At 41.4% G+C, this 12,488-nt stretch overlaps 1 protein-coding gene across 1 annotated transcript in view; it reads left to right on the top strand.

Annotated features, from left to right (window-relative positions):
* The window catches only part of LOC108792749 (serine/threonine-protein kinase WNK4-like), a 73,768-nt gene extending 63,960 nt beyond the window's left edge, over positions 1-9,808 (top strand). Inside the window, exons 13-16 of the mRNA XM_018563591.1 lie at positions 823-990; positions 3,597-3,651; positions 4,982-5,137; positions 8,811-9,808. Coding sequence (XP_018419093.1) covers positions 823-990; positions 3,597-3,651; positions 4,982-5,137; positions 8,811-9,739 — 1,308 coding nt within the window. The 3' untranslated portion in view covers positions 9,740-9,808. The remainder of the gene's footprint in view (positions 1-822; positions 991-3,596; positions 3,652-4,981; positions 5,138-8,810) is intronic.
* The last annotated feature ends 2,680 nt before the right edge of the window (positions 9,809-12,488 follow it).

Here is a 12,488-nt window from a genome sequence, read left to right as displayed (position 1 = left end):
TGATTAAATACCACCGAAATAAAGCTCTATCTGTCCCCAAAAAATGGTATAAAATTCATTTCAGTACAGCGTTGCATGACGGAATAAACGTCAGTCAAAGTACCGCAGCGCTGAATACTGAAAAATGGCCTGGCCAGGAAGGGGGTCTAAACACCTGGTCTTGAAGTGGTTAAAAATGTAAACAAATAGTAAAATAAATTAAAAGATATTTTAAAGAAAATAAAAAAGCGAACAAAAAAACCCAATTGGGCGGAGTTAGCGGGGACAGCCGAAGTGGGGAGAACAGCCTGCCGAAGGCCAGCCATTTGCTCCGCAAATGACAGCTGGGTGGAGCCAGCCGTCATCTCACGGCTCGCTCCGCCCAGTTGTAATGACAGATCCGCGTCCCCAAATGACCTGGGGAAGCTGATCTGTCATTAAACAATAACAACTGGGCAGTTGTTATTCATTGGCTGGGACCTGCTAGAAGATTCTAGCAGGTCCTCATTTAACTGTTTTGCTATTCAGCTCAGAACCTCTGAGAATAGTAAAGTATATGGAACAATAAGAATGAGAATATAGGTGAACGACATCGAGTGAGCTGCCAGAGCTTCGGCTCAGCCGATCCAGATGTTGGATCGGCTAAGTAGAGCATGTTTGGTTGACCAAAGGCAGCCGATGTACCGTTGATTTTAGCCGATGTACGTAGTTCGGCTCACTTCACTTCGGTTGGGTTATTCACTTCGGCAGCTTTGTGAATAACCCCCTTGGTCTTGACTATGAGCCTAGTAACATTTAACAGTGCAGTATCTGTGTTTAATTAAACCTTGTTTTTTTCCCCAGGTGAACAATGAGTTCATAATGCAGTCAGAAAGAGGAAGCTTTACCAACAGGATTAAGGACATAATCCAACGTGTAGAGGCTTTGCTGAAGAAAGAGGCCAGTGGAGACAGAGAAGATGAGGGAGATGGATTGGTTACAGGGGAAAGCATGTCCCCTCCTGATTTTCAGGTGTGTAGCATATATTTTCTCTATCTTTTGGAAAATCTGAAGGAGACAAATATAAGGACTGTTATTGATATAGAGGGGAAAGATCAGAAACCTCTGTTAGATTTTATTGCAGTAGAGTCTCTGTTGGGCAATTTTCTGTGATTTCCATTGTGGTCATTAGAACAGGAAGTAAGGTGAATCTCTACAAGGGAAATGAGATTGTAATAATAGCACTGTGGAGTGGGTAAGGTATCCTTGTTAGCAATATTACACTCACTTATTAATTTATTACATTTGCAAAAACTGCTCTGTCACAGAAACAAAATTGTTTAAATGCTATGGATAACAACACCATTTGGCTCTAGGGATGAGCTTCGGGTTTGGGCCAAACATGGGTTTCAGTTGGGGAATTTTGTAGGGATGTACAGATACTTTTCGAGTACCAGTGCAGATACTTGGCATTTTCATGAGAACTACCAGGGTTGCCGCGGTTGCAGCTGGGACCTGGCTCTGGCACTCCACCACTGTCCTGAAATAATTCGTCTGTATTGTTTTAGAAAAACTGTCACTTGACAATAAAGAAAAATGTATCAGTACTCGTACTTGGAAGTACTCTGCAAGTACCAGTACTCATACTCGCAAAACTGGTATCTGTGCATCCCTTCATTTATATTCATAAAAACAAAATCGTACATTAAAACAGAGATGTACAAAGCCCAGGAGCTCTGCGTGCTCCTTACAAATGACAGCTGCCTCCTAATTTTTGAATGTTTCTCTAGTCTAGGCTTGGAGCTCAAAAGTATCGGTACATGTACTTGTACTTGTACCAAGTACTGTACTTGGTATCTGTGCAACCCTAGAATTTTGCATGTTCTGCATTTTTGTTTGGGTGTTTGCCAAGGCCAAACATCTAGCAGAAAGTGACACATACAGTAAAGTATTACTACTGCTACTGTATGTAGGAGCTTCCTCAAAGGGCTGCTGGTTGCCAGGTAGCCAACAGTCGCCAGCATCCTAGGAACCAGTGCCAGATCCTGGCTCCATTCAGCTGTGGGGCATTCCCAACTGTGCAGATGAATGTAAACAAATGGGCGGGGATCTTGATGACATCTTTGACCTAATATGGCCCCATGGCTGTATTTGGTAAATTACAATTTACAAGCTACAATCTATGGGCATTGATGAAATTGTGTGCAAATAGATAGCAAACAGTCCAGAGTTTTGGTCGATGGCTCTGTTTTGAATTGGTCTAAAGTTGGGAGTGGCGTGCCACAGGGTTCTCTGCTATGCCCAATACTGTTTAACTTGTTTATTAATTATATTAATTCAGTTAACAGCCATGTTTCCATGTTTGCTGATGATGCTAAAATTGGCAGGGTAATAAACATGAGATTAGACATAACAGTACAGGAGGACCTGGATAAAATAGGGGAGTGGGCAACTACATAGCAAATGAGATTTAATGTTGTAAAATGTTAAGTATGCATTTTGGGGTAAAAATATGAATGCAGACTACACATTAATGGGAGCGCCACTGGGAAAGTCAGAGGTGGAGAAAGATTTGGGAGTCATGTTGCTAACTGTTCAATGGTGATGGTAATATCAGTAATAAACATTTTAATTCAATGACAGACCTCATCAAGGATAAGGGTCTGGTATTGATCTTGAGGGGAACATATGAGGGGAAAATATGTTTTTGTCAATGTCATTTGCCAGCATTATTTTTTTTCTAAATGTCTGTTTTTCTGTAGTGCATTGTATACATCATATAGATGTGCTACTTCACAGACAGGTATAGGCATTTTATTTGAAGGAATTTTGCAGTTTTAATGTTTCACTTTAAGCATTATTAAAAGAGCAGCTCCCCGCTGAATATTCTTTAAAAACAAGTTTTGCATAGGTACATGTCCATCAGGTAGTGCCCAGCTACCCACTTTTTTTTTAAACAAAAATGTGCTCATTGAGCTAGAAATGGTCAGAATTGGTTTTAAAGATTCGGCTTCTTATTTACTTCAATGAGGTTTGGATTAATGCTCAGAATTTCGGTGCAGTCCGGTGAACCTGCCTCGAACCAAACCCAAGTATGTTTGGCTCATTACTATTTAGCTCCAAATTCCATTGTTCAAGTTTTCATTAATCAATCCCAGTTTGAAAAAAAAAACCCTCACATCTCTCCCGCCTCTATTGGATATAAAGGTCAACTGATATTTTTGTTTTGCATAGCTGCTGGCAAGTTTGAACACATGGTGGTTCACTTTGTTTATGCTGGCAAGTTTGAACACATGGTGGTTCACTTTGTTTCTCAATAATCCTAGATGTTTGCTGTGCCCGTCCAGAGTTCACCATTTATTATCTCAATGTCATTACGAAGCCAATACTTGTGCTGTGCTTCTCCAGTTAATTCTTAATAATATAAAAATAATTGGGAGACACCTTTGTTATGGCCTTTTCTGAGTAGAGATTTAAAAGGAAATATTGCAATTGTAGTGTCAAACAGATATAAGAAATTAGCAGTGTCTGCACCCAACAGTGGCTTTCAGTTTTGGGTGGAATTTGCTTTTTAATATTACATAATTTTTAAATAAGCCAGTAAAACTGATATTGTTTCACATATAATATTTTAACAGACTGACCTTCAACTTCAGGAATTATCTCGTTCCTTCTCCTGCTCATCTCTCAGTGGTAAGCAAAGATTTCAAATAGATCTTTCATAACTTCCTTCTGAAAATGTATCTTTCTCTATGACAAGAGCATTGTCCATCTTAATAGGCCAGTGGCTGTTTTTCCAGCTCCTAAGAGGTGTTGCAGATGTCAAACCCTCTACTTTATTAAAGTAAATCTTTAAAGAAAACCATGGTCTCAAGTATGGCTGCATACTTTTTCTTAATTCTGTTCACCCAGCTTTGCCATATTCTGTCTGATAAAAATAGCTAAGGTAAGCATTTCTTGCAATAATGCAACTATGAAGGGCTAGCAAGCAATAATGTGTGATTCTAAGATTCAGTATTGCTTTCTATTATATACAGAGATTTGTAGGAACGTATCTTTGAAATCTAGTGCCTTTGCTCCACAGAAATAGGAATAGCATCTTGTACCCCTTCATCATCAACCTAGGTGTCAGGGTTGTACGGCTGGGCCGTGAGTGGAACCCCTTGGCAGGGACAAAGAGTTCAAAAACGAAGTACAGAGGGAAAATCCAAAAGCGTAGTCAGGTCCAAGTCCGGGTTGAGGCAGGCAGGGAGGTACAGAAGCGAGGAGGCAAGCCGAAGGGTCGATAACGGGGGTTCAGGCAAAGGTTCAGGAAGCAACAGGTTTACACACATGGAGCTGGTGATCACACCATAGAGGTAGAATAACTCAGCAATCAGCGAAAGCTCTGTCTGGTTTAAATACACAGGGAACCCAAGGACCACACCCTGGTTGCTGAGGCGACCAGGAAGCTTCCCTAACCAGGAGCCAATAGCAGGGCTGACTGGGCGGATGGTGTGTGCTGGGGACCTCCCCCAACCTGGCTAGCACCTGAAAGCACTAAGTGGCGCAGACGCGCTACGCTCGCGCCCCTGTGCATGCGCATGCAGCCTGTGTACTACGCGCGTGCGCCGCAAGCGAGCCAGCGGCCCCCGGAGTCCTGCCAGGAGGAGGGGAACCCAGTGCCCTGCGCCACCGCTGGCGAGCCTGGTAAGGAACAGCACCCCTGGTTCCCTGACACTAGGCAAAGGGTGTTGAGTCTTCCCTTTTCTCAAGTCAGCACATTCCTGTCAGAATGTTTTACTTTATCAGAGCCTGATTGGCTCCTAGTCTTGGCCGTCCCTTTTCCAGACCTAGGGTATTGCAGGAGTGATTTAAATATAAATGTATGTACTTACACTAGTTATGTAGTTACAGGATTTCCTTTATATATATTTGCCATACGTTTAAGTTGTAATTTGATCTCGAAGTCCTCCATGTTAGTATTTATTATTTACTGTCTGTGTCCTTATGTACATTCTTCAGTATATATTTCTATTTTCAGATTTGGCATGTACGAGTCCAAGCAAAGAAACTGTCTCCCCAAGCCACTTCAACAAAGGTAGCCACATGTTGGACGATGATGCATTTGTTACATCAGCACCTGTTATGAGTGCTCCAGATCTTCGACCCAAATCCATCCTGCCAGCCATGACCATAGGTACAGTATATTTCATAATAATTTCTGTAGAAAATGTGCTCTAGTGGAAATAACAAGAGTTCAATAATATCCATAATATCTTTTTGGAACATTTCACTAACAAGTGGGCCAGTCTTACTGGGTTACCAATTTATTATTTTATTATTTACAATGTATTATTATTTATTATTTTACAATTTATTATTTATTTTCAATATCAGATGACCTGTAACTCAGGGAAGTGTCACAATCGTCAATGTTTACATTAAATAAAGAGACAGATTATAAAGAGAGGTTGTTGTTACATACATTTGCAAACTTATGTGAAGCCACACTGCTGTGCATATACAGTAAGTTCTAACCTGGGACCCTTATATAGCAATAGCAGTAATTTGAGCACAGGTTTACATTGGAGGTAGCCCCATCCTCTTTAACACACCAGAAGCCCAGACTCTCTCAAGGCAGGTTTAGCCCCTACAGCAAAAAACACCAGTCGCTCAAATCAATTTATGATTAGCAAAGGAAAGGTGTCCTTAAACATACTTGTTTTTTTAAGAGAGAGAGAGAGAGAGATTACAGCAGGAGTGCACATTATTATTGGAACTATGAGCCACCTTATTGACATATACTGTTTACACTGACTAATACACTATTCTACCAGTTGCTTTTCAGCATGTTTTTATTTCGTGATAGCAAAATAGCAGGCTTTAGATAATTTGCATCTTAATTTATAGAATACTAAGAGGAGCCTCAACATAATCTGGTATACAGTGGTGGAAAGCAATTTTGGCAAGTAACTATTAACATCATTCTTTAAAGCCAACATATTTTTCTTACTTTGGATAAAAAGGGAACAGGTCAGAGCCAATGTCATTTTATTGCTGTTTGTGTCTGTACTGGGCAAATTCACCTTATTTGTCCTAGTGATCACTGTGTCACTGGGACAGAAAATGATGGGGAATCCAGCATTATACAGTTATTTCTGCCAAAGGAGGATGAGAGAAAATCTTGCAATAGGTATACTTTTTTGGTGATATCTGTCTTAAATGTGATTTCTCCTTACTTTGAATAGAGTTTCCTTTCTTTTCCGATTGTGTCTCTGGGACAGGAAGTTGAAAAAATCTCCTAAATGAGATACAAACAGCAAAAAAGGCAGGATTTTTAATCAATCCACATTAGACATGTAAACCTGGTAAAAATGTGTTTAGTTTCGGATTCAGTGAGATTTTTTTTTTCCTTTTCGTAATATGTGGATCCACTCATTATTCGTATTCAGAAAAAAATCAGAATTTTATTTTTTTAATTTCATACATTTGGATGTTTAAAAAAAAAAAAAAAATAATAAATACAATGTCCTCCCTAAAATACCTGACCAGACCCTTGATCTGAACAGTGGCCCGGCAGAGCAGGAAAGGGGGGATGAGCGTGCACCCCCCTTCCTGCACCATAGCAGGCTACTTGCCCTCAAAATGGGGTAGGTTCCCCATGTTGATGAGAACCAGGGCCTCTTTCCCACAACCCTGGGCTGGTGGTTGTGGAGGTCTGCGGGCAGGGGGGCGTATAGGAATCTGGGTGCCCCTTTGATTCAGGGGGCACCCAGATGCCACCCCCCCTCCAGGTGAATGAGTAAAGGGGAAATGTTACCCCAACTCATTCACCAAATAAACATTCAATAGTAAACACAAAACACAGTTTTTGACAGCTCTTTTATTAAAAACAAGAAAAGTCCCAACATGTAAATCCAGCATCGAGCTATGTAAATCCTACTAATCCTTGATGCCCGACACCCGCTGACCCAACGAAACAAAAAATCTCTCTCAGGTCCGCTCTTCTGCTGATTGACAGCAGGCAGTGGGCGGTGCAATAGCCAACCTGCTATCGGTTATTGCAATTTGAAATAGCCAATAGCAGGATGGCTATTGCCCCTGCAGAGGAGCGGACCTCCTGCAGGTCCTCCTCTGTGGATTGACATCAGGCATCAGGTGGGTGCAATAGCCAGCCTGCTAGTGCAGTTTAAAATAGCCAATGTCAGGCTGTTTCTTTCTCGCCCACTGCCTGATTAAAAGAAAGACTCTCTCAAGGCGGTGAGAAGCTGGATTTTTTGTTTCGTCGGGTCGGTGGGTGTCCGGCATGGAGGATCAGGAGGATTTACATTGCTGGACGACTTGATCAACGCTGGATTTACATTGTGGGACTTTTTTTTAATAAAGGAATTGTCAAACATTTTGATAAAGGGGTCAACCAGATTCATATTAGCCCCCCTGCCCGCAGACCCCCACAACCACCCTGCCAGGGTTGTGGGGCAAAGGCAAGTAGGCTGGTATGGCGCAGAGGGGGGCACAAGCTGGCCCCCCCCCTCTTTACTGCTCCGCAGGGCCGCTCCTTGGATTAAAAGTCTGGTAGGGGTTTTAGAGGGGACCCCACGGTTTTTTTTTGTATAGAGCCCTTCCTTAAAATTCCTACCAGACCTAGAGAGTCTGGTGTGGATGGGGAAAGGGGCCGCACGCTGTTTTTTTATTTTTTGTTATTTTAACTGTGAACAGTAGTGTGGATGGCATTCGGATGCATCTGGATTTTTGTTACCACAAAACTTGGATTCTTATGCATTCAGTATTTGTTTCATTCAGAAATTCGGTTGCATACATGAAAATTCGTCCACTTTTGCAATCGGCACACAAAACAACATTTACATGTCTATTTCACATTGTATTGAAAACTAAAGATAAAAGTTTAGGCTTAATATACGTTTTGAGCATGGACCATTTTAATTAAGAGATACAATGTTTATCATTTAATCTAAATTAATTTCTTACAAGTTGTATTGTAATAATTTACTACTCTTAACTATAACATTTGGTACTTTTACATCAGTGGTTCTCAATCTGTGGGTCGCGACCCAAAAGTGGGTCGCAACCCCCTTTTGAGTGGGTTGCTGTGGGCCTTCTGCAACGCTAGGTGATAGGTTCCTTAACCCCCCTCTAGTGCAGTAGTGTTAGTTCTCCCACTGCAGCAGCCGTGGCCGGGGAGCAGCAGAGACAAGGCAAGTTTGAATGTGCTCATGATAATGATGTGATTGCTGGCCATGTATACAGTCCAGGCTCCTGCCTTGGATTGTGTCTGGACTTTGCACTGGGAAAAGAAGCTTTGCACAGTGTACATTGCTCACTCACCTTTCCTATGTCATGGTAGGCAGCTGAATGATCTCTGATGGATAGAGCTCCCTGTGTCGTAACACCCTCCAAAAAATAAATAAATCACAAACTGGGGCCTGGGAGGTGTCTAGAAGAAGGTCATCCTCTCCCAGCAGCTCTGGAAGGGGGGCTTTGGTGGAGTTGCAAAACTTTTCCCTGGATTCCTCCTTTTTGAGGTCTTTATGGTCCTTCACTGCACTGCATACTGGCTTCATGACCAATGAGGAAGCTGGGTTGCAGGTCATGACCCACCGCCCTTCTTCCTGATTGGTCAGGAAGCCAGGTTGACCAGCAGTGTTGCAAGGGTGCATGGAATCTCCCTGTGACTGGCAGCTCCGGTTTCAGAGCATTTGGGCGAGTATGAGTACCAAATGTCCAAATGCTCAGTATCGGCCCTAGAAATGTTGTGAACCACTGCTTTACATGATAGGTACCTTTTAGAGTCACTGTGTTATTTCATGTTTTTTATTTTAACTTCTAACTCTGGTCTGTTGCTCATGTAGGTTCTCCAGTGGCTGCAAATAGAACCTGGCCTTCTTTTGAAACTACATCTAGTCCTGCTGTACCTTTTTCAACAAGCTTTTCCATGCCATCTTCCCACACCTTCCCACCAACAGCTTTCAGTTCAGTGCATAGCAGTAACTACCTCTCCTCCCTACCACCACATATGATGCCTTCATCTTCAGTAGGACATGAGAACTCTCCAAATACCTTTCTTCCCAGCATGATGACTCCACATGTTAGTCATGGAAATACCTTGCAACAAATGATGCAAAATGGAATGGTGTCACAAACTATGAATAGTGCTTTAGTTTCTAATGTCCCAGCAGCCACCCAGTGGTCTCCAACCACACCCATGTTTTCCCTGGCTAATGTCTTATCTCTGGCTATGAGCATGGCTCAAACTTTGTTACCAGTGGCATCAGCAGCTACCACACAGCCTCAAGGAATCCATCAAGGAGGAACCATCTTTCCCCAGCCAATGTCTGGACATGTTCAGCCTCCTTTGGTGTATCCTTCAAGTTACTCTCAACCTCAAAGTCCAGTCAATGACTTTCAAGGCCAGTGCCCTTATGTATATCCTGGATCTACCAATAGCAGTGGAATGTTTCTTCAAAATATGCCAGGGCAAACTTTTTCTAATGTGGAGGGCACATTTTCTCAGGCCTTTGTGACCCCAGATTCAGTACCAGACAGCAGAATGTTTCTTCAACAAATGCCACCTACCAGCATACCAGAATACACTATGAAGCCTCCCCAACAGATTGAAATTCCATTTTCTCCTGGGATTGTGACGAACTTACCAGAACTGCAGCCAGGTATAGAAAGCTTCAGTGAGACATCTTCATCTTCTACTGGAAATCAGAGTTTGGAAACTGCTGGATGTGTGGTGGGAAAGACCATGAACCAATCTGTAAGCATAAGCTTTTAATATGTGAGGTGGTATCAGACATAATTTCTGGACCTAAGTCCTGCAGTTGTGTGAAAAAAGGGTCAGTTCCAGGCAGTTGCTCTAAACTAATGAATGTTTTGTTTAAGATGAAGGCTACAAAAACAATTAAAAATGTAGTTTCCTTTTATTAAGTAGGAACCTAGGTGATTCCCACTCAGAAACCGATATTAGTTCACACAGTTTGTAGACAGTATTCCATTAACCCAAACTGTAAAAATCCTAAATTTGACTCAATGTAGTTATCATTTTGGGGATGTGAGAACAAGGAGAATATATATTTAGATAAGGTTATACTAGTAATACTTTTTTGGAACTTTCCAGAACTGAACCTTTCTTTATAACAACACCGTTTTTTATTATGTGCACAGTACTGCTGTGTAAGACCTTATATCAAGAGTTAGTGCTATCTATTAAATGTAGACTTTAAGTAGAGATCAGTGTTGTAGATGGAGGTGAATATTACTTGATATATCTGTCTCTTATATATACCAAAGCTACAAGGAGCAGACAGAACCATTGATCCATAGTTAACAGCTGACTACTGCTTCATGTCTTATATTACGAAAGGAATTTTGCTTAGACATGATATTAAATATCTATGCACATGAGCCCTGTAAATAACTTACAATCCTAAAAGGGTTTCTTTAATGCCTTAATTAGGTGATATAGCCAAATAATCTTAAATAATACAGTACATACAATAGTTATATATTATGGCAAGCCTTAACTTTAAAAATATTTGCTTTAACGGTGACTTGGTGCTGGTTGCAGGGTTTTTATCTTTATCTTTGCTTCACTAATTAAGAGCAATGTTTATCAAGAGTAGGCAAATGGAGGCACATCTTGAGGCCTAGGTTTGCCTGCATTTGCTAGCACTCACTGACCACTTTCCCTACAGATTCATGCTATTTATATTATTAATTTGGGCTGATTGCAGTGGGCAAACAGTTATAAGGCTAACATTTTTATATGCGTAGCATTGGATATCTAACTAATATGCTGTAACAGTCCAGGTAATTATGGGTTGTCTTAATATGGATCCCAGCTATATATATGTGCGGAGCCAGAGTTCCCCTTCAGTTGCTGCAGTTTTGAAAAAGAGAACTCAATTATGACCCACTCAAGGGATATTCTGTTAGCGTTAATACTATCAGGTAATAACAGAGAGTCTTAGAAGCACAGGTTTGAATGCACATTAGCTGCAGAAGTTACGTCACTTCAACAGGAATAGCATACAAACAGTAAATAATAGTCTTTAAAGGTGTCATGTAAAAAGCACTTGTGTTTGGAAGCTCTAGAAGTGGAAGTCCTTAGGAGGTTAAGATCTGCTGCACATTCAGCTATATACCCAAGTAATCTTGCGTTTGGAGTAGAAGGTGGTACAGTTGCTCTGGGAGACGACTGAGGACAGAGATACAGAGTTGTTGAGCTATCAGGCACAGATCAGCAAAGGCAGTAGTATTCAGTGCGGAGAGGTGGGAGTTGCTGGGAAGGAGTCACTCTCCAGAGCATGCAAGAGAAATCCAGAAGAGGATGGATAGAATCAGAGGTAATGGATGCTGGTCAGGGTGAGAGAGAGAGCAGCCCACTCTTTGTGTGGCGGTTCAGCGAGAAGGTGTGGGGGAAAGCTTGCCCAGTGTCTACTCACTTGCACGAACGCCGGACAATTGAGTTTCGCAGCTTAAGCCGACAAGGAGGGAGGAGCCGCATGACGGCGCAGGAGAGAAAGTGGATCCCTGTGCCAAGCCCAGAACGAAGGACAGGTAAGTTTGTTATATAGGCGTGGGGAGTGAATGTTCAGAATCAAGTGTGCAGAAACAATTTGACTTCTTTAAATCGGTAATATCAACTAGAGAATCAGGTCTTATGAATTTAAAACTGGTTAATTCTCAATCTAGGTTACTGAAAACTAGATTTTTCACTAATGACAGTGAAATAGAGCCTAGGTATTATGACCTAGAATAGTAAACAAGCAGTTAAATCAGACCTTCAAATGCACTTTATATCTACATCATTGTATGGCCCAATAGTTGAATGTTTTCAATAAATATGCCCTTATGGAGTCGGTGATGCATCGCTGTGTTTTTAAAACTGGTACAGGTTTTTTTTTAAATAGAATTGCTTCTAATATACATGAGAGTAAGTTTAATAAACTAAGAACTAAGATCATTAAATAAACAGTGCTAGTTAAATAAATTGATAGATAAATTGATTATAGCCTATACAGTAAATGAAGCTATAGAACACTATTTTAGGGGTTTGAATACTGGATTTGTACACTGCACAGTGTGAATTATTGTTTTTCTGCTAAGCCAACCAAGGTAAGCTTTGGAATATCCCTGGACAAAAGGGACCCCTTCTGTTCTTTGTGACAGATGCAGGCAGAACCTAAGTTATCAAAAGAAAAAGAAGGGCACCCATCCTAGTGCAGATGATTTTTTATTTTAAAAAAACACAAATATAGAGTGCAAGGGTACTCAGAATGGTTTCGAGGATACAGCAGTTTCAGGACTGCAATCAGCCTGTGTGCCACTGGATTGTGGCGTCGTTGACGCGTTTCCGGGATAATGCCCCCTTCTTCAGAATGCCCTTCTTTTTCTTTTGTTTTCCAGTTCCACAGTTCCCCTGGCTGAAGTGGGGCAGCACCCCTAACAATCCTGTACACACACCACTCAGTATCAAGATCCGTTCACAGCGCTTGGGCTTCAATATACTGCAGAACCTAAGT

This window comes from Nanorana parkeri, unplaced genomic scaffold (genome assembly GCF_000935625.1).
Source record: "Nanorana parkeri isolate BGI_ZX_2015 unplaced genomic scaffold, ASM93562v1 scaffold679, whole genome shotgun sequence".
Classification (NCBI taxonomy): Eukaryota; Metazoa; Chordata; class Amphibia; order Anura; family Dicroglossidae; genus Nanorana; species Nanorana parkeri.
This window is presented reverse-complemented; position numbering and strand designations above follow the sequence as displayed.